The sequence below is a fragment of the Rattus norvegicus genome, chromosome 4, assembly GCF_036323735.1.
Source record: "Rattus norvegicus strain BN/NHsdMcwi chromosome 4, GRCr8, whole genome shotgun sequence".
NCBI classification, from domain to species: Eukaryota; Metazoa; Chordata; class Mammalia; order Rodentia; family Muridae; genus Rattus; species Rattus norvegicus.
Genome location: NC_086022.1, coordinates 79550022 through 79572200, shown reverse-complemented (window position 1 = coordinate 79572200; position 22179 = coordinate 79550022). Strand labels below are relative to the sequence as shown.

The following is a 22179-nucleotide window of genomic DNA, read 5'->3' as shown; positions in this document are numbered from 1 at the left end:
GTTCTGAGGCATAATCTCACTTATGATGCTTAGGATTTATCCTGAAGCCCAAGCTGGACTCAAACTTGTAGCAATTCTCTTCCATCTTCCTTGAAAGTACGGGCTAGATAGAAAAAGAGAGAGAGAAGCAAGGCTTTGCACCTCAGGCACACCCTCCACCACTGAGCTGCGTCCGCAGGCAGTCCTCAGATTGTTTCTTAAAGGTGAAGCAGGGCAATGTCATGAGTGAATAAATGGGAGTTGCACATACCAATTTCAATGCGTCTTATTATCCCAATCTTGTGTGCAAGAGAGGATGAGATGTCACATCCCTGTAACCCAAGCACATGACAGGCTGATGCAGGAATGGTCATGCATTCAACTCCATCCTGGAGGACTCCTTTCAAAACAAAATAAAACCCACGTTGCTGTAGGGGAGTTAAATAAGAAGCACACTATAGTAAGTCAGGAATGTGCAGCTTTAAATGCACTTGCAAAATAACACCATATCTTAATTTACATGATATTACATGAATAGAAGGGTATTTAGCAATGAGCTCTGTGAAAGAGGAAGAAAATTGATTTGTAACATTTGCCGACGCTCACAACATAAATCTTTCTGTTGTGGCTGAGTCCAAATCATTAAGAGTTTAATAACTAGCTCTCTGAAATGTCTGATAGGTTCTCTTTTTATATTCCAGGCTGGCCTTGAACTCCCAATAATTCTTCCTTCTAGACTCCTGAGTGGTGGGATCACAGACACAGATCATCATACCCAACAAATTACACCTATTTCAGGTCTTGATGAATTATTTGTGCTGGTGTTGCTTATTTTTCTTGGGCAAGAAGTATGGATACTAATGTTGCCAAACAATGTATTTCCCCAATTTATTTTTATTTATTTACATGTTTTACAGTGTTGAGGACTAAATCCAGGGCCTAGTACATGTTAGATGTGCTGGATAATTTGGCACAGATAAAGTCACCTGAGAGGAGGGAACTTCAATTAAAATGCCTCCAGCTGGGCGGTGATGGGAGTTCATGCCTTGATTCCCTGCACTCGGGAGATCTCTACAGAGTTTCAGGGCAGCCTGGTCTACAGAGGGAGTTCCAGGACAGCCAGGGTTACACGGAAACCCTGACTTGAGGTTAGAAGCCGAGAAGAGCAAGAAACTCACAGCTTTTCAGTATAACCCCATCTGTACGTATATTATTGTTTCAAGTTTAAAAGGGCAAATAATGGAAATGAGGAAAGCTCAGCTGGAAAACTGGGGTTTGGTTGGGTTTGTTTGTTTGTTTTGGTTGGTTGGGGTTTTTGTTATTTTTGTTTTGCTATGCAAGCAAGACCTGAATTCCATACCCAGAAAGAGCAAAACAGAAAGAACAGAAAAGAAAAAAAAAACCTCAAAAACAAAAGCCCACAGTTGCCTGGCCAGGCGGTGATGCTCGCCTTTAATTCCAGCGCCCTGAGGATAAACAGACCAAAAACCAAATTGCAGGCTCTTGAAACCCGCCAATCTCCCTCGCGAGGCCAAGCGAACACAAAGCCTCCCGGGGAGGAGGCGGAGTTCGTGACGCCATCGCGGATCCGCCCCCTGACGTCAGGCGCCGGGGACACCAGGAGGTTTCTGGCGGTACCGGCGCCATTTTGCCCGAGCGTGCGAGCTAGTGGGAGTGGAACGCACCGGCCGTTGTAGCCGTCGCCTTCTTCCTCCCCACAGTCAAACAGCGCGGTGACTAGGCCGTCGGCCCTCGAGCCGAGACATATCTCTTGTTTAGTGCTCGGGAGCGCCTGGCCAACATGAGTGATGTAGAGGAGAACAACTTCGAGGGCAGAGTGAGTACAAAGCCGCGGGAGCCGTCTTCGGCGGCGGCCCGATGCTCCGGGGCTCAGGGACGAGCGCGGTCGGTCGGGCGAGGTTGCGGGGCCCGCAGGAGCAGCCTTGAGGGCCACCGCGAGCGCGTCACGTCCCAAGATGGCTTCGAGGTCCCCCTGCCTGCCCAGATGCCCCACTAACCCGCAGCGCTCCTTTCTGGCGGCTGACTGGTACCTGGCCTGGTCCTATCCTCTCCTGTCGCTCCCTTTCCTCTCAGCTTCCCATCTCTGCTCCGAGGTGCGGGTCCCCTGCGCGGTGGGGCAGGAGGCGGCGGGGCGCTCCCTCCGGCCGGATAGTGGTAGGTGCTTCCATCGGTGGCATCTCAGGCCACCACCCCTCCGGCCATCGCAGCGGGGTCCCGGGGTCGGAAGTGCGCGGGGCTGTTGTCGGGGCGGGGAATTGCTGGCGCGGGACTAGCTGGGGCCTGTGTCTCCTTGGCTGGCTCTCTGTTGCAGTGAGCGGCCGCGTCTCCGTCGGAACCGGCGGCGTCGCGTCTGTAAAGGCGAAAGCCTTGAGGTTGAAGGTGGGACCGAGCCCAGTGAAGTGGTTAGTCAACTACGCAAGAGCCTTTTCCCTTAATGTCCTCTAACCTTTCGCTTCTAAATGAATGTGGAAATGCAGTAACGCCTGTTTTTTTTAGCTGCTAGATGTTGGGCTCTTTATGTCTCAACTTCTAAAAGCTTTCTTTCCTGTGACCATTCATCTGAAAACTCCTTTACAGGTTTTTATGGCTAAACTGCCAAGACATCTTACTTTAAACCTTACATAACTGAACGAATTTCTTGTCTCAGTGTTCAAAAAAATAACTAATCAGTATTAACTCAAAAGATTACCTGAGATTTACAGACCCTCCCCCGTTTTTCTCACCCGTTCCCCAAGAAAAGGCTCAAGGTTTTCATTATTTGAGGTCTTGTGGCTATAAACAGTATACTCAGCTTGCGTATATTAGAAGTTACCGGTTTTTTGAGTTTTTTTTTTTTTTTTTTTTTTGGTTCTTTTTTTTTGGAGCTGGGGACCGAACCCAGGGCCTTGCGCTTCCTAAGCAAGCGCTCTACCACTGAGCTAAATCCCCAACCCCCGGTTTTTTGAGTTTTATCCCGAAGTTACCCTAGTATTGGAAATTAATGGAAGTGAGCCCTGGTAAAACCATGGAAGGAAAAGGGAAACAAAAGTCCCTTGGTACTTACTGGAGGTCCAGCTGTTGTGCTGGTAGTCTAGTGGAGGAGGGGCGGGTGGAAAAAAACCACTGGAGGAGTTTGCTGGAAGGAAAGAATTTGTCCCTTTTGGAAGCTCAGGATTTAGCCACCTGTAGTCTGTCAGTCAAGTCGTACAGTCAGTTAGGTTTTTGATCTTTTTTATTTAATGCACTAGGACAAGATTCTAACTCCGTTTAACTTTGATTGGATTATTTGAATGAAATTTGCATGCAATGTAGTTGAACCTGCCTATTGTTTTTAGGGTTGTTTTGTTGTACTAACAAGGTTTTTTTTTTGTTTTGTTTTTTTTGTTTGTTTGTTTGTTTGTGTTTTTTTTTGAGCTGGGGACCGAACCCAGAGCCTTGCGCTTCCTAGGTAAGCGCTCTACCACTGAGCTAAATCCCCAGCCCCGTACTAACAAGTTTTTAAGACCATGAAGTAAAATAAATATTTGCAGGTAGTTGTATTACTTGTGAAACTATTAGTAATTAGGAAAGGATATTTCGGTTTGTTTTGGTTTGGTTGGTTGTTGGTTGGTTAGTTTTTGTTCCTGGTTTGGTTTGTGGGCTTTGCATCAGTGTTTGATTGCTCTGCTTCTCTAATTTGTACTCTGGTGGAAGGAGTAGTGGATAATCACCACCTTACCCACCCCAAAATATTTAAGATTCCTATTCACTTTTTAGTTAAAATGTATTTATTAACCTAGTTAACAGATAGGAACTTTTCTAGCTCCCCTCTTCTGCCATTCATGGTAACAAAAAAATTTTTTTTTGAACTTTTTACAGCAGTATCAGTGGTTCAGTGAGTTGTCTCACCAGCACATTCAGGGTCAGCTCTTTATGATGCAACAGATATTTTGCTTCGTATTCTTAAATTGTAATTGAACAGACTTGTAATTACATAAAGAATTAGAAGACTAGAGGCTTTTGGGAATGTTCACCTTGATTTTTGTTGAACTTTGTGGGAGTGGAACACTCAGGCCTTTTGCGTGCCAGGCAAGTGCTCTACAATCCTTTTCTTTTTTTTTTTTTTTTTTTTGGTTCTTTTTTTCGGAGCTGGGGACGGAACCCAGGGCCTTGCGCTTCCTAGGTAAGCGCTCTACCACTGAGCTAAATCCCCAGCCCCTACAATCCTTTTCTTAAAGCAGCTCAGTATTTAAATGTAGTTGTTGTTTGGTGGGTTTTTTGTTTGGGTGGAGGGTTGTATGCTTGTTTTTCCCTGCTGACCATAAATGCTATGCCCCCTTTTCATTGCCCGGGAAGATGTCTGAGGGCAACAAGATAAACAAGGTGTTTGAATGATATGTTGTTGAAATTATTTTTGTGGTAGTTAGTCTTCAAACTCTTCTCATTACAGTAAATTAGGAAGGCATTGACAGGTCAGTAGTCAAATGTTGGGCTTATGGAGTAGTTTTAACAGATTACTAATGTACAGATTTTTAGTTCTTTCCCTTCTGTAGGGATTTATTGAGAAGACTGCAGTAAATGACTGCACTGTATCTTCAGGTGTGACAGGGAGCATGTTAATCCCACCTCAGTAAAAGTGTTCAAAATTAGGTGGAGGCGTCCTAGATGGACCAACACTGAAGATAAAATACAACATTTTGGAGTTCAAACTCTTTTGGGTGCATTTTAGAAATAACCACTCAGGTGGTGCTGCTGGTGCACACCTAACACTTGGAGAGTAGAGGCAGGTGGATCTCTTGAGTTTGGCTACCCTGGTCGACTGATCGAGTTCCAGGACAGCCAGGGCTCCAAAAATCAAAGCCAGGAAAAAAAAAAAAAAAAAAAACCAAGAGGAGCTGGGAAGAGTGGTTAAGAACACTAACCTGGGTTCAGCACCTACATGGCAGCTCACCGCTGTCTGTAACTTCAGGTCCATCACTCACACAGACATACATGCAGGCAAAATAGTGCACATAAATAAAAAGTAGAAAGTTATAAAAGGAAAGAAGGAACAAGAACCAACCAAGACGTGGAAGACCACATGAGTCAGCCCCAGTTTACGTTTAGATTTTTCTTTGTGAAATGCACATTGCACTTCACTGTATTGAACATTAATAGAGTTTGCCAAAAGTATTCAAGCCATATTAGATTGATTGTGTGTTTTATTTACTTTATGTGTACGGGTGCTTTGCCTGCATGTATGTCTGTGTCCACACATGTGGAATGCCCAAGGAAGCCAGGAGAGGAAGTCACATCCTCTGGGACTAGGGTTGCAGGTGGTTGTGAGCTACCAAGGACTTGCAGTCTTAATTTTGGGTGACTGTCAATTTAAGTCTGGATTTAAAAACGAAACACTGTCATCAAAGTGTATCAGGTTAAGTGCTGAAATAGTGACACATGTGTAGTCGTGATGACAAAGGGTTTCGAATTCAAGGAGTTAGACTTGAACCCAACGTGCAATAAGAGCCACCTATGAACTTCATTTTGGCAACTCTAATTATTTATGGCAGAAACTCCTCTCAAGGAACACAGGAGAGTAATTGTGTCTTTACAAAAAGTCACAATCTGGATCCAGGGCTGGGTGTGGTGTGGCATATCATTGATTCCCAGCACTTGAAAGCCAGAGGCAGTCAGATCTCTCAAGTCCAAGTCAACCAGGGTGCTCAGTAAGGTCCTGCCCCCAAAACAAAATAAAAATCCAGACAGGCGGTCCCCAGCTCCGAAAAAAAGAACCAAAAAAAAAAAAATCCAGACAGGTCCATAAACAAGTTACTTGGTGGGTGCATATATCAGTTTAGCAAGATGTGACGAAGATGTTTTGAGACAGGGTTTCACTGAAGCTCAAGCTCTTGCCTTAACTCAAGATCTTTTTGTTTCAACTGCTCCTAGATACTGGAATTTACAGCCAGAGGCTACCACACCCAGTGCTCTTTTGAATGTGGGAAAGGTGACTTGGTTTGACTTTTCTCTTTAAGTATCTCACTGTTTACTCCTGACTGACCTCACAATCTGAGATCTATTTGCCTCTGTCTCCTGAGGGCTGGCATCTGTTTATCACCTTAATAGAAATGATGAATTGTCTGCTTTATAAAACTTACCCAAAGTTAAGAGTTTTGCTCCTAATGTCCCTCATAGAATGTAAGAAGAACTGACATAACCCTTGTAATTCTTATTCTGGCCTCTTAAAAAGGGAGTCCGAGTGTAACGTCTCTTTGCTATGGAATGATTCATTGATGAAAGTGAAAAATTTACCTTTACTAATTGGAATTAAAAGTTGTATTTGTGTGCTGTAGAAGATGGCTCAGTGGGGAAAATGCTTGCTATAGAGCATATGATCCTAAGTTCTGAAGCCTGTCACCTAGATGTAAAAAGCATGTCTTGGCAAAGTGTGCCTCAAATCCAAGTGATTAGGGGATTCTCTGGAGTCCTTAGGCAGTTCAGCTAATGAGTAGATGAGCTCTGGGTTCAGTGAGAGACCAACCCTATCTCAAACAGTAAAGTGGAGTCCCAATGGTTCAGGCACACTCTTCTGGCCTCTGGGTATGGCAAATACAGGTTACTCAGAAATATATGCAGGCAAAACACACATAAAATAAAAAATAATTTATGAGCCAGGTGGTGGTACACACCTTTAATCCCAGCATTGGGATGAAGAGGCAGGCAGATCTCTTTGAGTTCGAGGCCAGCCTGGTCTATAAAGCTAGTTCAAGGACTACACAGAGAAATGCTGTTCAGAAAACAAACCTAAACAAACAAAAGGGGAGACCTTGTCTTTAAATAAGGAGAGATGGGATGTGTTTCCTTCACTTCTGGAATTGATTTACTGGCTTGTTTTTAAACAGTTTATTTGGGGTTTAAGATTTTTATGAGAATTGGAGAGTTGGCACAGCCGAAAGGAACCAGATTTTTTCTTGCACTGGCATCAAGTAGCTCACAAGGACTTTAGTTCCAGTTTCCAAAGGAACCAATGCCCTCTCTAGCTTCTGTAGCACCGGGGTGTAAGTGGTGTGCATAAATACATGTAACACAATTTTAATGGGAAGTTTGTGTGAAATTTAGAAATGAGATTTGTCATACTGCTTTAGTTAAGCCTCAGCAACTTAACACTTAGATTAATATGCTTAGGGAGGTGGGTAGTGTGGAAGTAAAAGAAGTGGCTGGGTTTTAAGAGTGTTGCTGTTTCTCCAGAGGACCTGAACTGGGCTTCCAGCACCCATGTCTGAAAACTCACCGCTGTCTGTGACTCCAGCTCCAAGGAATCCGTCACCCATTTCTGGCCTCTGCAGGCACCCACATGCACTAATACAGACATGTGCACGTAAAATCTTGAAGCTGGGTGTGGTGATACATGCCTTTAATTCTAACACTCTAGAGGCAAAGGCTGGCCCAATGCACATAGTAACACAGAGGTAACCTTAAATGAAAGAAAGTCGATCTTTTTTAAGTCTCTGGGAATGTTAAAGGCACTTGCCTAAAATTAACCCTGACAGCCTGATTTCAATACTTCCAACCTTCATGGTGGAAAAGGAGACCAGACTCCTCCACATGCACATGCTTACCGAGACACACAGACCAACACTCCCAGTAAATAAGTAAATAAATTTACAGAAAAGAGGTAAAACTAGCCAGGCATTGTGGCCTGTAATTAATCAACTTGTCTATAATCAGCCAATCCCTCTTAAAAGGGACAGGAGGAACAGGAATTGAAGACCAAGTTAGGCTAATGGCTAGCCAGCTCTAGTGACTCAGACCTATATTCTGCACTGTAGGAGAATTGCTATAGGTCCAGCTCATTGTGGGTTTCAGAAAACCTAAACTACCAGAAAAAGTAGGGGAAATGGGGGAAAGGTAAAGCTGTTTTACTTATAGTAGAAATAGTACTAAATTTGGTGTTGGGTTTCTTTTCTACTGTATTAAATGCTATCATTAAGTCAGTTGAACTACTGTTCTTTCTCTATTTCATCCCCTACTTTTAATTGTACAAATTTGCAAACTTAAAAAAAATCTTAAAGCTTGAGTTTTTTAGATTTAAGATTTTTTTTTCACTGAAGGGTTTTGGTTTGCTAAATGGAAAAGTAGGCTTTTGGGGGGGGGGGGGAGCAATGCCTGTAACTCTCCACAGTGCATTGCTGTAGCTTTATAGGTTTGTGTGAGAAGTGCTAGGCATGGTGGCCCATGACTACTTCAAGAGAACTATTTGATAACTTAGTTTGACGAGAGAAAAGTGGCATGAATAATCAGCATAGTAGTTCCCTTGAACCTGGCTGACTAAAAATGTTTGATATTTTCAGTTGATGCTCAGGCATCTTGATCACCCTTAAAAGGTATTTATTTCTACTGCTGAGTGAAGACAAGTAGAACTGAAGTATTAGTGAAAAAAAAAAGTAACTGTCACATTGAGGCGAGGTTGTTAAATACTAGGAAGGTGGAAGGCCAATAGGAAATGTGAGCTGCACATAGGCTTTTGTCTATAGTCATGCCTTCATTGGCCGTTGGTAAGTTTTCTCCTGATAGGAGAAAAACAACGTCCACTCAGCTTCCTGCATGTTAGGAAAGCTCTCAAACAACTGAGCTATGTCCCCAGCAGTAGACTTTTGAAATCATTTTCACACCAGCTTTTGAAATAGCATTTTATCAAAACACGTATGTAAGCTGGCAGGGTTATGGGCAGCATTTAAAATTTATACTGAGGGGTTGGGGATTTACTCAGTGGTAGACAAGCGCAAGGCCCTGGGTTCGGTCCCCAGCTCCGAAAAAAAAAAAAGAAAAAAATTTAAACTGAAAGATTATAAATTTTACAAATATAAACTCATGTCACAGTTATGAGTTGATTGCTAGTTAAGAGTTATCCAGTAGTCTTTATGACATCCTAGTATATTAGACAAGTGTGATCGTAAATGAAGTTAAGACCTGCCCCATTCTTCATAGAGAAAGAACTCAAAAAAAAGTGTCCCTGCTTGTAGACTCATTAAATAGAGTAAGCATGGTGTTTGGACAGCCAAAGTGCATTTTCTTCTTTTTAGTATATTATTTAAATTCACTAGTTTATTTTTATGGAAATTCCCACTTTATAAAGTACTGGGAAATAACAGGAAGTTTGTTTCATGTGATGTACATACTTGAATATATATAAATTTACTTTGCCTTACTTACTACTAAACTCTAGCTAAGCCTCTGTACTTTACATCCACAGTATACTGAGCATCCTGTTGTTCTTGTTCTGCAACAGTTTGTTCAGATAGCAAATACCAGAACCTGTTTGAGTTGTGCTTAGCCTTCTGCCTGGCTTCTTTCTAGTTTGTAGTATCTAAAGTAGATTGAAGCCTATTTAGTGTTTCTTTTATAATCTGTGATATAGGTCAGTATGAGTCCATGTTTCATTCAGCTGGGCAGTGTATTGTAAAGGGTTATTGGATATTGTAGCCAGGATACTAAGGACTTGTTAACATCCCTTCAGTGAGACAGCTTTAAGAGCTGGTTAGTCTGATGGGAGAAGACAGACCACCAACTCTTTCCAGCTTTTTTCCCCCTTCTTTGTAATTTAAATTCTCAAATTCTAAATAGTCTTATGAATTTTTTTAAAATTACAATTAGCCAGGTGTCCCACATGCTTATTAAAATAATGCTTTTGAACTGGATGTATAAATCAGTGTGACAGTGCTTACTTAGCATGGGACAGTTGTGGGTTCAGTCCTTAGCTCTGCCAGAAAGAAGAGAACACCTTCAAAATATTTTTAGAGGATATTCTGCTATGCAGTGTATTTTGTTGCTACTCAAGATCTGGGGCTTAAGTTTATATTTAAAAAAAAATTACTGAGTTTTTTAAGTCTCCAGAAGAAATTTTGGAGGCCAGCGAGATAGCTAACAGTAGGTAAGAAGGCACTGCAGCCATACCTCACAGCCTGAGTTCTGAGTACCAGTGGACAGGCTGCTCTTTGTCCACATGTGCACAAAACACAAATAAAATGTATTTAATTTTTGAAAGAAGTCGTTTTTCAGTAACAGTACTTATGAGAAGCTTAGAAATTTAAAAATGTACCTGGGCCATTACATTTTTGTCATGTTAAAGGGTTCATTAATCGTTTAAGAGTAAAAAGTACCTCAGAACAGGACCTTCTAATGCCTAATTGTATAACAAAGGCTGTGGTGCTTACATAAATGCTATTGTGACCTCTAGAGGGCCTTTTTGTTTTTAATTTATGTTTTTATGCACATTGGTGTTTTGCCTGCACATATGTCTGTGTGAGGATGTCAGATCCAGGAGTTACAGACAGTTGTGAGCTGCCATGTGGGTGTGGGTGTGGGTGTTGGGAATTAAACCCTGGTCCTCTGGAAGGGCATTCAGTGTTCAGTGCTCTTAACCTGAGCCATCTCAGCCCAGGGGAGGGTCTGTTTTATAGAAAGGAAAGGCAACAGAAAAAACAGGATTTGAACCAGCCCCTGAGACCGGTTACAAGCAAAATTAATTTTTTTCCTGTAAGTAAATATGTTGTTCCATGCTTCTGTCTAGGCATTTAAGAGTCTAAGATATGAAAGACTTAACACTGGATAACTAAATGGAAATGCCATTGACCAGGAAAATAATGGGTGGAGTTCTTGTTAAATATATCTTTTGATATTAAACTTCAAGAAAGGGGTCCCAGGATAGGGTGTTTACCTAGCACTAGGCCCTGGTTCAATTCCAGCACTGCAACTCAAGTTTGGTTGTACATGCCAATATATACTTGGGAGATAAAGGCTGGAGAAGTGGGATATCTTACTGCATAACAAACTGGTATGAATATATACTTTTGTAAGATTGAGCTAATTCTTTGTATTAATAACTAAGTCTTAAGTAGATGGATAAACCAAATCTTCATTTCTATTTTGGTTGTTTGGCTCTCATTTTAGTCAAGTTACATGGTTTTAGTCAGTTTTAAGCTATTTGGTAAGTTTTTACTTAGAACTTTCTCAGAAACTGATTTGTCATGAAGATGTATGTTTGTTGTCAAGAGATGAGATGCCCTTGGAAGGAGTGCAAATGTGCATACATGCAAAAGAAATAGAGGCAACTGGCGTGATACACATTTTCTTATTTGTACCCCATGGTATTTAAGTGGTACAAGAGCCAGGGATTTCTGTGAACTATAGTCCACCCTGGGTTATGAAATGCAAATGTGTCTCATAAAACAGCAGTGCCATATACTTGAGGTATTTATGAGCCAAAGTAAGGACTGTTAGAAACCTTGTTCTTTTCCCTTTAGTTTTTCTATGCTTACTTCAAAACATCTTTCTGGTTAATCAGAATAAGTGAAGATGGTAGTCAAAATTGGGAGAAGGTGTAATTTTACTATTTGTTGTGTCTTGATTTCTGGCATATGTGCTGTCACTTGAGTTCAGATGGTGTGCACAGTTATTTTGGCCTGGGATACTTTGATTCAGCAGTGCCTGAATTTCTTAATGTGGCTTATTGAAAGTTAATTTTAAGATCAGTAAGAGCCTTCAGCCTATAAAATAGTGGAAAATGAATATTTAGGTGGGGGGATTGCAGCTTATGTTGGAATTACCTATTTATATTAAAATTAGGGACTAGAATGGAACACGAGAGGGGAGGAGGGTAAAGAGGGTTAAAAACTTTAGAGAAATTCAGTGAATTCTGTTAGACTACACTTTTGAACATTTTTAAATACTATAAAATTTGGGTTTTTTTAATTTATTTTTAAATAAACTAGTTATTTGCACTTTACCTGCTGGCCTTCCCATTTGGTAGATAACATTCTGAACTCCAGCAGAGTTTTATAATCCCCACGTGCTTAAATATACTAAATGTTCTTTTTCCATTAAGGTTAATGTTCGTGAAGAAATTGAAGAGTTTTTTCCAAGAATGTGGAAGATAAATCAAGATAAAAGAAGGCTAATGAAAAGTATTAAAGATCAGAAAATTAAAATTGAATGGGGGAAAAAATTGAACAGAAGATTGGTCAGATAGAAGCACTTGAATATTTTTTTTAAGGCTATTTTGAATTGTTTGAATTGGGGAAGAATACACGAAGTATGAAAAATGAAAAACTCAATGAAGAATGAAGAGAAGTAGAAAGCAAGAGTGAAGTAGAATTAAAAGAATCTGGAAGAATGAATGGGTCCTAGGTTAAGTAAATGTATGGTTTATGTTCCAGTGTCTGTATGATCAAGTTGTAGATGAATTTGCATGATTACTTAGTTAATAGAAAATTGGTGATCTGGTTCAAGTAGGGAATTACTGAGGACAGTTAGCAGTATTAACAATGGGATATTAATGAGCTGAAATTTTTTTCTGGAGGGTATTGCCTAACCATTTGTTTTTCAGGAGCAATCAATATAAATAATTACCGTACTTTAAATGTTAGGTGTTAGGCATCTGCATGACCAGTGCCATTTGTAATACTGTCTTCTTTGTTAGGAGTCTCGCTCTCAGTCAAAATCTCCAACGGGAACTCCTGCTCGTGTAAAATCAGAGAGCAGGTCAGGATCTCGTAGTCCATCAAGGGTTTCCAAACATTCTGAATCCCATTCTCGATCAAGATCAAAATCCAGGTAAGCTTAAAATTTGTAAACTGCTTTCTTGAGTGTAAGCGGGGTTTGTCAGATCTCCTTTTAGCTTCATTTCACAGAAAGTTCACCATAGGCTTAGATTGCAGCATTTAGAAACCTTTCTTGGCATATCTGTTAGCTGCTACCCATTGAGTAAAGACACCTGCCACCATACCTGATTCTCTGAGTTTAGTCCTTAGAATCCAAAGGTGGAGCTGACTACTGCAATTGTACTCTGACCTCTACCCATAAGCCCACACAGGTACATGGTACATATACACACAATCAAAAATAAATTAGCAGGCCCGGACACACACACATCTATAATCCATCTCATTTCAGTCGGGCCAGAGCTTGCCAGTGTGGCTGTTGTAGCCAAAGAGCTTGCTCTAAGGATCCCTACCTTCTAAAACTGGAGTTACATGTCAGTCACCACACCCAGCCAACATTTATAGGGCTTCTGAGGGTCTGTACTCTAGTCCTCTGCCTTACATGGGGATAAGCCATAAGCCATCTGCCCACGTCAGAAACTGATTATTTTAAGGTGGTAGATTGGGCTACTATTAGTATTAAGGAAACTAAGGAACATCCCATTCAAATGCTTTTGCTCAGGTAATATTTTCGGTTTTATTTTATCCCTTTTTTAGAAGTCTCTATTCAAAACTTAGTACAGGCTATCTCAGTACTCCTTGCTCTAAATCCCTTTAAAGGTCTAGCACATTTTACTGTTTTGCTATTCTCCAAGTGCATCTCCATCTCTCTCCTTTTCATTTTAGACAGGTTCTCATGCAGCCCAGGCCGGCCTGGAACCCGCACATGTTGTAGCAGTGAAGGCATGGAGCACCGTGCCCTGCTGCTACAGCTGATCATTTCTGTTTTCAAATGGGTTCTCCTGCCTCTGTCTCCTGGGCCCTGCTTAAAGTCATGTGTCACCATGCTCTGCTCTGTCTCTGTGTCTTTCTTGCGTTTAATGGAAGGTGAAATGAGAGTGCAGAAATAGACTGAACGGGGATTTTAAAAATCAGGACCTGAATTTGATTCTAGTTCTCAGGACACATGTTTGACAGCTTATAACTAACCTCCTGTAACTACCTTCAGGAGATCTGCAATCCACTTCTGGATAGCTGGATGGCGTCTACAAACATGTACACATAGACATGTTCTGTGTGAACACAAGCAGGTGCCCATGGAGTCTAAAGGGGGATTGAATCCTTTACAGAAAATTGAATTGGAAACCAAAGTCCGGTCCTCTGCAAGTACAGTGTGCATTCTCTTTTTTTTCTTTTTTTCTTTTTCTTTTTTCTTTTTTTTCAGAGCTGGGGACCGAACCCAGGGCCTTGCGGTTGCTAGGCAAGCGCTCTACCACTGAGCTAAATCCCCAACTCCTACAGTGTGCATTCTCAACAAGCAAGCCATCACTCCAACCCCCAAAAATCTTTTAAAAATATTTTCCCAGGTCAAAGGAAGTATTAAAACTTCTCAGTTGTCACAGCACAACAGAAATGAAAGACAGAGAGCTAAAAACAGCCTGCTTTGTATGCAGTCTGGAATACAGAGGGAACAGGTCTAGTACTTTTTTTTTTTTTTTTTTTAAGAATTATTTTATGTAGTACACTATGAGTACACTATTGCTGTCTTCAGCCACACCAGAAGAGGGCATCAAATCCCATTACAGATGGCTGTGAGCCACCATGTGGTTGCTGGGAATTGAACTCAGGACCTCTAGAAGAGCAGTCAGTGCTCTTAACCACTGAGCCATCCCTCCAGCCCCTGATCTCTAGTACTTTATAAAGATTACTTACTAAGAGTGTTCTTTTTTTAAATCACGTTTTATGTCTATATATGTGTATCATGTGCATGTAGTGCCCTCAGAGACCAGAAGAAAGAGTCATCCCTGAAACTAGAGTTAGAGATGGTTGTAAGCCATCCTAAACCAAACCTGGGCCTTTTTGGAGACTCTTAGCTGCTGAACTCTCTCTCCAGCCTTGAGACCCAGTATTTTACCTGAGTTTGTTTCTTTAACAGGTCGAGGTCACGGAGGCATTCTCATAGACGCTACACGCGATCCAGGTCACACTCTCACAGAAGACGGTCGCGAAGTAGGTCCTATACACCAGAGTACAGGCGGAGGAGGAGCCGGAGCCACTCCCCCATGTCAAACCGCAGAAGGCACACTGGCAGCAGGGTATGTGTGCAAGAGTTAGAGGACATTTGTTTTCTCTTTCATGGATGTGGTCATGGCATAATACCTTGCTTTTTGAAAAGCTTCTGGGCTTTGTACAATCTTATTTAGGCCTAGAATGTTTTCAGCCTCTGAGACTTGCTGCTGAGTAAGCTCACCCCTTCCTAGTTCTGGCTGGCTGGTCTCTTCTGACTAAAAAGAAAAAATCCTCCACACTGATTTCAAACTGGCTTCTCACAGCTTTGACTGCATTGCTCTGCTTGGCCTCCTTCTAACCTTGGCAATATGTTCTAATCTTCTGGTTCCTCATTCTCCGACTTGTTCTCTCTGCAACACCTGTCCAGTCAAACTGCTTGCTCCTTGTACTGACCTCTCCTAAGTAGCTTTCCTTTCTGCCCTTAGCATGTGTGCTCTATATGACAGGTGTTTGATGTGAGACACTGGAGTGTTTTGGTTTAATAGTTGGCTGTAGCCCAGCAAGTGGATCAGGGTGCTTGGCTGCCATGCTGGATATCTTGAGTTTAAACCTAGAGTCCACATTTTAGACATTGTAGAAAGAATTGTCCTGACTTCCACGTTTCGTAGCATAAGTCCATTTATACACACAGTACATGAATCTGTTTTTTTAAAAAATAGGTGACAGAGTCCAGGTTTCTTGGGTTCAACCTCCAGCACCACCATAACATTGGGTATGGTTCATGGATAACCCGAGCACTGAGGTAGAAATGAAAACAAGTCAGATAAGTAGTGAAGGATTAGGCATGGGAAAGGTGAATTCTTTGGGTACATTCTGAAAGTTGCTGGGGTAAGATAGAAAGCAGGACTGTTTGTAAGGCTATCAATAGCTATACAGTGTATTCCCGAAAGATCTTCATGTGTTTTGATCTTATATATTGAGTTCCAATTAAATTTAATTCTTTCATTCAACAGGCAAACCCAGATCCTAACACTTGCCTGGGAGTATTTGGCCTCAGTCTGTATACAACAGAGAGAGATCTTCGTGAAGTTTTTTCTCGATATGGACCTCTGAGTGGTGTTAATGTGGTTTATGATCAGCGAACTGGGAGGTCACGCGGGTTTGCTTTTGTGTATTTTGAGAGGATAGATGACTCTAAGGAGGTAAATCTGGTCTTACAATTTTCATTTAAAAGAGTTTTTGGTATGCATAGAGTATTAGTACTACTATGTAATTTCTAATTAGTAATAGCATTACTGTAAGAGGTCTATTAATCTACATTTCTGTAAACATGCCTTCTGATCCTGTGACCTGACTGGAGCTCTCAGTGTTGCAGTTAAAGTTGGTTAGTTTCGCTCTTCAGTTTTGTTTTATTGTATAATTAGATGCTGATTGAAATCTGACCTTATGAAGTAAATCATACAAATTAATGTCAAAAACTACAGTTGTATAAGTGCTCCTTTTTTAAATAAGCCCATATTCATGTTTAAATTAACCTAATTTTGATCTAATTCCCCATGTACAGATGCATACGTGGCTTTTCTAATCTGTTAATATGTTTGTTATTCTGTTCTATACTCAAACATGAATTGATACAAATCATAATAAAAGTTGGTGCCTAGTCCAAAGATAGTGCCCAATAATGGCATTTGGGGCTGAGAGGACATTTAGTGTGCTGGTGTGTAGAACATGTCATATATCTTAGTTTGTAAATTTTTTATCTAATGGGCACACTAATTTCTCATTATCAACATTTTTATTTTTTATTAGTGTGTATTTGGGGCTTTGCTTATTCCTGTTTGTTTTAAGTCATGGCCTCACTATGAATTGCTGGCTGTCCTCAAACTCACTAAGATCTGCCTGCCTCTATCTCTTGAGTTCTGGGATTTGCCTTATTTCAGTTAGGATATGAGCCAGACTTGGTATATAGTATGACTGTAGTCCCACTACTTGGGAGATAGATAAACAAAAATAGATCAAGGTAGGTAGAGGATGGGTACAAACATCCAGGCAGGCAGATAGGGGCAGAAACAGAAGAACTATCATTGCGCACGCGCGCACCCCAAAGTGGAATGAGAAGCTCAAATGCAGACGGCTGTGTTCCTTTACACTTGGCAATCACTAGGGGGCAGTATTGGCTTAGCTGGGTTAATTTTAAAACGGGGGAGGGGAGAGTGTAAAGTATTACAGGGATGTTTGCATCCCTTTAAATCGTTGCCTTTTTTTTTTTCCTCTCTCTCTCCTTTTCGGAGCTGGGGACCGAACCCAGGGCCTTGCGATTGCTAGGCAAGCGCTCTACCACTGAGCTAAATCCCCAACCCCTAAATCGTTGCTTTTTAGCTACTTAGTTTTACCACAAATATTGAACTACAAATTGAAGAGCAAGAACAGGTAGGTTAGGGTGGGCATGGTGGGGCACACCTATATTCCAGTATGAGGCAGAAGGACTGGTATAATTCCCAAGCCCTTCATGGTGACATTGATACCTAGTCTTCTAAGCAGGCAGCTGAGGGTATAGATAAAAGTCTGAAGGTTAAAGCTTAGTTCACTCTTCTGAATATCTGAGATGTTTGTCAGGGAAGCAGAGCTTAGTGGCTTTGTATCTGGGCAACACAAGTAGGTTCCAAATAATACTGAGCTGGAAATACTGACAGTCCCTATGCAAGCTACATTATTACTGTGCTGTTTTCAAAGGCAGATTTATTTCAATTATAAATACTTAATGCTTGATTTTAGCTAAAAAATGGCTTCAAGTTTAGTGAATTATGAGTCGCTTTCTTTTTCTCTTGTAGGCTATGGAAAGAGCAAATGGGATGGAGCTGGATGGTAGAAGAATTCGTGTGGATTATTCTATCACCAAGAGAGCACACACACCTACACCAGGCATTTACATGGGCAGACCAACTCAGTAAGATTTTGGATTTTACAGGGTAGAGTTAGGCTAGCATGTTCAGGGCTTGGGTGTAGGTCCGGGACTCCAAAGCAAATAAAGCCAGTTTATCAAAGATAAAACTATACTCTAGGAATGTAATAATGTGTGTCAAAATTTGACTAGGAAATTGAAAACATCTGCATCTCCCTCCCTTCTGTATCATTTTATTTTTATTAGTATATATTCGTATATATATATTCGTATTAGTATATATTCGACTGAAAGATGGCTTACCAGTTAAAAACATTTGCTGTCCCACAGAGGAACCAAGTTAGAACACACTTAGTTACATTTATGCATGTACTCCCTGTTAGCAAGATCTGTGCTGTGTTCTTTGCTGGGCATGGTGGTTTGGCTCCAGTCCTAATAAAGAATACCAAGGAGGCAGAGGCAGGGAGTAAAGACCTGCAAAAAACAGACTTGAAAAAGTGTCCCTTACTTGAAACACATGAAGAAAGAGGACTTAATTTAAATTCACTTCCCAGGGTTCTATATATTTGATCTTTTCTTTAAATATTTATTGTAGGGAGGGGCATATGGCTTGCAGAATTTGTTTCTGTCCATCCATATAGGTTCCATAGGTAGAACTCAAGACTTGTCAGCCTTAGCAGCAAGTGCCTTTACCCACTGACCCATCTTTCTGTATTTGTATTTCTTCCTTGCCTTTCAGGTATACTTTGTTTCTACTTCCCATGCTGTTACCATCTTCTTTGTTTAAGACAGTGTCTCTTCAGAGCCTTGGTTGTCTTAGAACTCACTCTGTAGACTGGCTGGCCTCACACTCACAGAGAGCCTCCTGTCTGCCTTCCAAGTGCTGTGCTGCACTTAGTTTTATTTTTCAGTGTGTGTTGGGAAGGGTATACATGAGCACAATAAATGCCCTTGGAAGCTGAAAAATGGTGTCAGCTCCCCTAGGGCTAGAGGCAGGCTGTTGTGAGCCTCCCTGAGGAGTGTGGAGAATGGGATAGTGAAGAGTAGCGGGTACCCCTGTCCTGCAGTTGGTACTACATGATCTGGGTGACAGCCTTCCCCCTTTGTGTTTCTGTAGCAGTGGTGGTGGAGGTGGCGGAGGAGGAGGTGGTGGCGGCGGTGGTGGTGGAGGTGGTAGACGGCGAGATTCTTACTACGATAGAGGATATGATCGAGGCTATGACAGATATGAAGATTATGATTACCGGTACAGGTAATATTTTAATTTGGGATATCTTTACTTTGCCAAATAGTAGCATTATTCAGCACTTTAATGTTGAATGTGTATGAATAAAAACTGGATGTTGGGGGTTGGGGATTTAGCTCAGTGGTAGAGCGCTTGCCTAGGAAGGGCAAGGCCCTGGGTTCGGTCCCCAGCTCCAAAAAAAAGAACCAAAAAAAAAAAAAATAAAAAAAAACAAAACTGGATGTTGGAACTGGGTAGTGGCAGTTGTTTGAGACACAAAGATAGGATCCCTTGAGCCCCACCTGTCAATATGGTTGGTGATTTTATATCTTTTCCAGTGTGGCGGGCAGGAGCTAGAGTAGATTTTAGGGCTGAGAGTGTCACTTGGTGAAACTATGATTCTCCAGTAAGTGTTAGTCCTGGGCTCAGTCTTTAGTACTGCTATGTGAGTTTTGGTTGGTTGGTTGGTTGGTTGGCTGGTTGGTTGGCTGGTTGGTTTTGAAGACAAGGTCTCAATTATGTAGCTCTGACTGGCTTGGAACTGGCTGTGCAAAGCAGCCTGGCCTCCATTAACAGATTCTATCTTTCAAGTATTGAGATTTTCTTTGTTTTTTACCTGTCTCTGTGTTGATGTGATGTGCTAATTCAGCTCTCATTTTTTACAGAAGAAGGTCGCCTTCTCCTTACTACAGTCGCTACAGGTCACGATCAAGATCCCGTTCCTATAGCCCAAGTATGTAAACTTTACTTTTGTATCATTGAGACCATCTTTCTAAGCAGTGGTTTATTTGGGGTTACTTGGCTATGGTCGCTGTTCATAGTTGAGAAGATATTAGACAAGTCAGACTGTAAGTAATTGTTTTGTTCTCTTTCAGGACGCTATTGATACCGGAGCGATTGTGCCCCAGGACTTTGCTTCCTCTTTTTGGTTTTTGGATTTCCAAGCTTCCAATGTTTCCTTTTAAAAACAAAAAACAAAAAAACCTGGTTTATTTAACCTCTGTGTGGCCAGTTGTGTTGCTGTTCTTCACCCTTTGTTAAACTCTTAAAGGTGTAATTGTCTTTTCAGTAGTTGAACATCTCGAGTAAAGGAGCACCATGCTGTGCTTTGTGGTTCTTCTTTGCCTTACAGAGGATTAACTTCTTACGATGAGGAAAGAAACCATCTTTTGAAAGCTTTTTCTGATGGACATTGTAGTAGACATTAGAAATCTGTGGTATGACAAACTGCTTTTTAATCTTCTTTGGCAGAAGACAACACTTTGGATAGGTCAGTCCTGTCAGGCTTGTCTGGAGTGGCATGGAGCAGTTGAATAGTTGAGTGTAGAAAGTTTGAAGCTCTAGGAGAAAATATGGGACATTTCTTTTGAAGAATATAACTTTGAACGTAAAAATTAAGTCACCTTTTAGAAATTAAAAGCTTGTAATTCCTATAAGACATGTTGTATTTGAATTTACATGTTAAACCTTATTATAAACTTAAAGTGTGATTTTTATGTTAAGTTTACGGAAACTTTATTCCCTTAATCACTGAAGGACAACCTTTATTTATTACCTAGAACAATTGTATAACTTGCTGTTAGAAATTTTGGTATTGGGACATTGGTTACATGGGTTATTGTATAGGATCCTAAATAATACATGTGGGGAAGAGTAATTTCAAATAAAAGTTAATTTGAAAATGGGATTGTCTCTTTGATAACAGTGGAAAATACATATTTTATATACAATTTTGCTTGAGTTAACTAATTTCCCACCTCTTCCGAATTGTGTGTGTGTGTACACACCAATCCTTTTTCCTTTAATCTTTAAAAACCTATGTGGAATGTGAGCCGAGAGCATGAAGTAGAAGCAAGGATCATGGGATCAAGGATCATGGGATCAAAACTTCTGTGGAATTAAAGTATCAAATGTCCACCTTTTATTTCAGCACATGGGGGCAGAGATGGGATTTTTTGAGTTTGAAACTAGCCTGGTCTACTAGTTCTAGCACAACATACACCCTATCTCAAAAATAGTAAACCTCGGGTTGGGGATTTAGCTCAGTGGTAGAGCGCTGCTTTTTGCCTAGCAAGGCCTTGGGTTCGGTCCCCAGCTCCGAAAAAAAGAAAAAAGAAGAAAAAATAGTAAACCTGCTTTAAGTGTGTACAGTGGTACAGAACTCTAAAGACTACAATTGCCTCGAGCCCAAGTTTGGGCCAGTCTTGAAGGACTATGGGGTCAAACCCAGCCAATGAGGAAAAAACCTGCATTAGAATAGAAAACAAGTCTGTTTGCTAGCTTGGTTTGAGTTTACAAACCTTAGCGAATACGGGTGCATTCCATTATGAGATGATTCATTGCTGTGAATGTCCTTGGGCATTTTCTTGACCAATTACTGGTGTGGGAGGGTTCCCACTGTAGGGAGGTGGTGGGAACCAAACTCAGTTTTGTGAGCCAAGCCTTTTAACAACTGAGGCCTCTCTTCAGCACTTAAAAGTGGATATTCGAGGAGTTGGGGATTTAGCTCAGTGGTAGAGCGCTTGCCTAGGTAAGCACAAGGCCCTGGGTTCAGTCCCCAGCTCCGAAAAAAAGAACAAAAAAAAAAAAAAAAGTGGATATTCGCTTAGGACAGCCATGCTACAAACAGACCCAAAGAAACCAAGTAACAAAGAGGGGCCCCTTGGTCTCAGAAGGGGAAGAGATTAGAATTTGGAGTAGGTGGAATGAGGGGACCGGGTGGGGGGAAGGGGTAAGGTTGAGTAAAAGAGGGATGAGACGGGTAGGATGGAGGGAGAGAACTGAATTGGGAGGGGCTGCATTTCTGGACAAGTGAGAACAATGGAAACTACCAGGAATCTACAAGGGTGACCTTAAGCCAAGACTCTTGCTGTGGGGGATATGGAGCTTGAACCAGACATCTCCTAACCAGGCAGGACTTCCAATGGGATTGGGACACCAACCCAGCCATGAAAACCTTAGAATTTGTCCTACCTATAAGATGTACAGGGGTAAAAAAGGTGGAACAGAATTTGAGGAAGGTCAACCCATGACTGGCCCAGCTTGAGACCCATGTCACGTGACACTGCTTTATCTGCAGACAAGAATCTAGTATAACTCATCAGAGAGGCTTCACCCATCAACTGATGGCAGAGACCCAGAGCCAAACGAGTTGGAAATCCCGTTGAAAGGGGGAGGAAGGAAACACAGAATCAACTAACCTGGGCCGGCAGGCATGCACAGGAGGGGCTTAGGCCCTCTGCACACGTGTAACAATTGTGATTGAACTGGGGCCAGGGGCGTCTTGACTACACGCCTGCCTTTGGATCCCTTTCCCCTAAGTGGACTTCCTTGTCCAGCCTTAGAAGATGTGCCTAGATTTACTGCAATTTGATATGCCACTCATGGAATGTCCTGAGGAGAAGGGG

General features: G+C 41.5%; 1 protein-coding gene across 9 annotated transcripts; it reads left to right on the top strand.

Annotated features, from left to right (window-relative positions):
* The first annotated feature begins 1579 nt into the window (after nt 1-1579).
* Nucleotides 1580-20502, top strand: Tra2a (transformer 2 alpha). 9 transcript variants are annotated; one of them, XM_006236465.5, is made up of 8 exons: nt 1580-1816; nt 12416-12549; nt 14572-14731; nt 15659-15847; nt 17477-17592; nt 18665-18793; nt 19438-19505; nt 19648-20457. In XM_006236465.5, the coding sequence occupies exons 1-8, from the start codon at nt 1781-1783 to the stop codon at nt 19656-19658; spliced, it is 843 nt and encodes a 280-aa protein (XP_006236527.1). In that variant the 5' UTR covers nt 1580-1780; the 3' UTR covers nt 19659-20457. The 9 variants fall into 9 exon arrangements, with proteins under 9 accessions (XP_006236527.1, XP_063142581.1, XP_063142580.1 ...); XM_063286511.1 differs by having other exon boundaries at nt 1604-1816; nt 18668-18793; nt 19441-19505; XM_063286510.1 differs by having other exon boundaries at nt 1604-1816; nt 18668-18793.
* The last annotated feature ends 1677 nt before the right edge of the window (nt 20503-22179 follow it).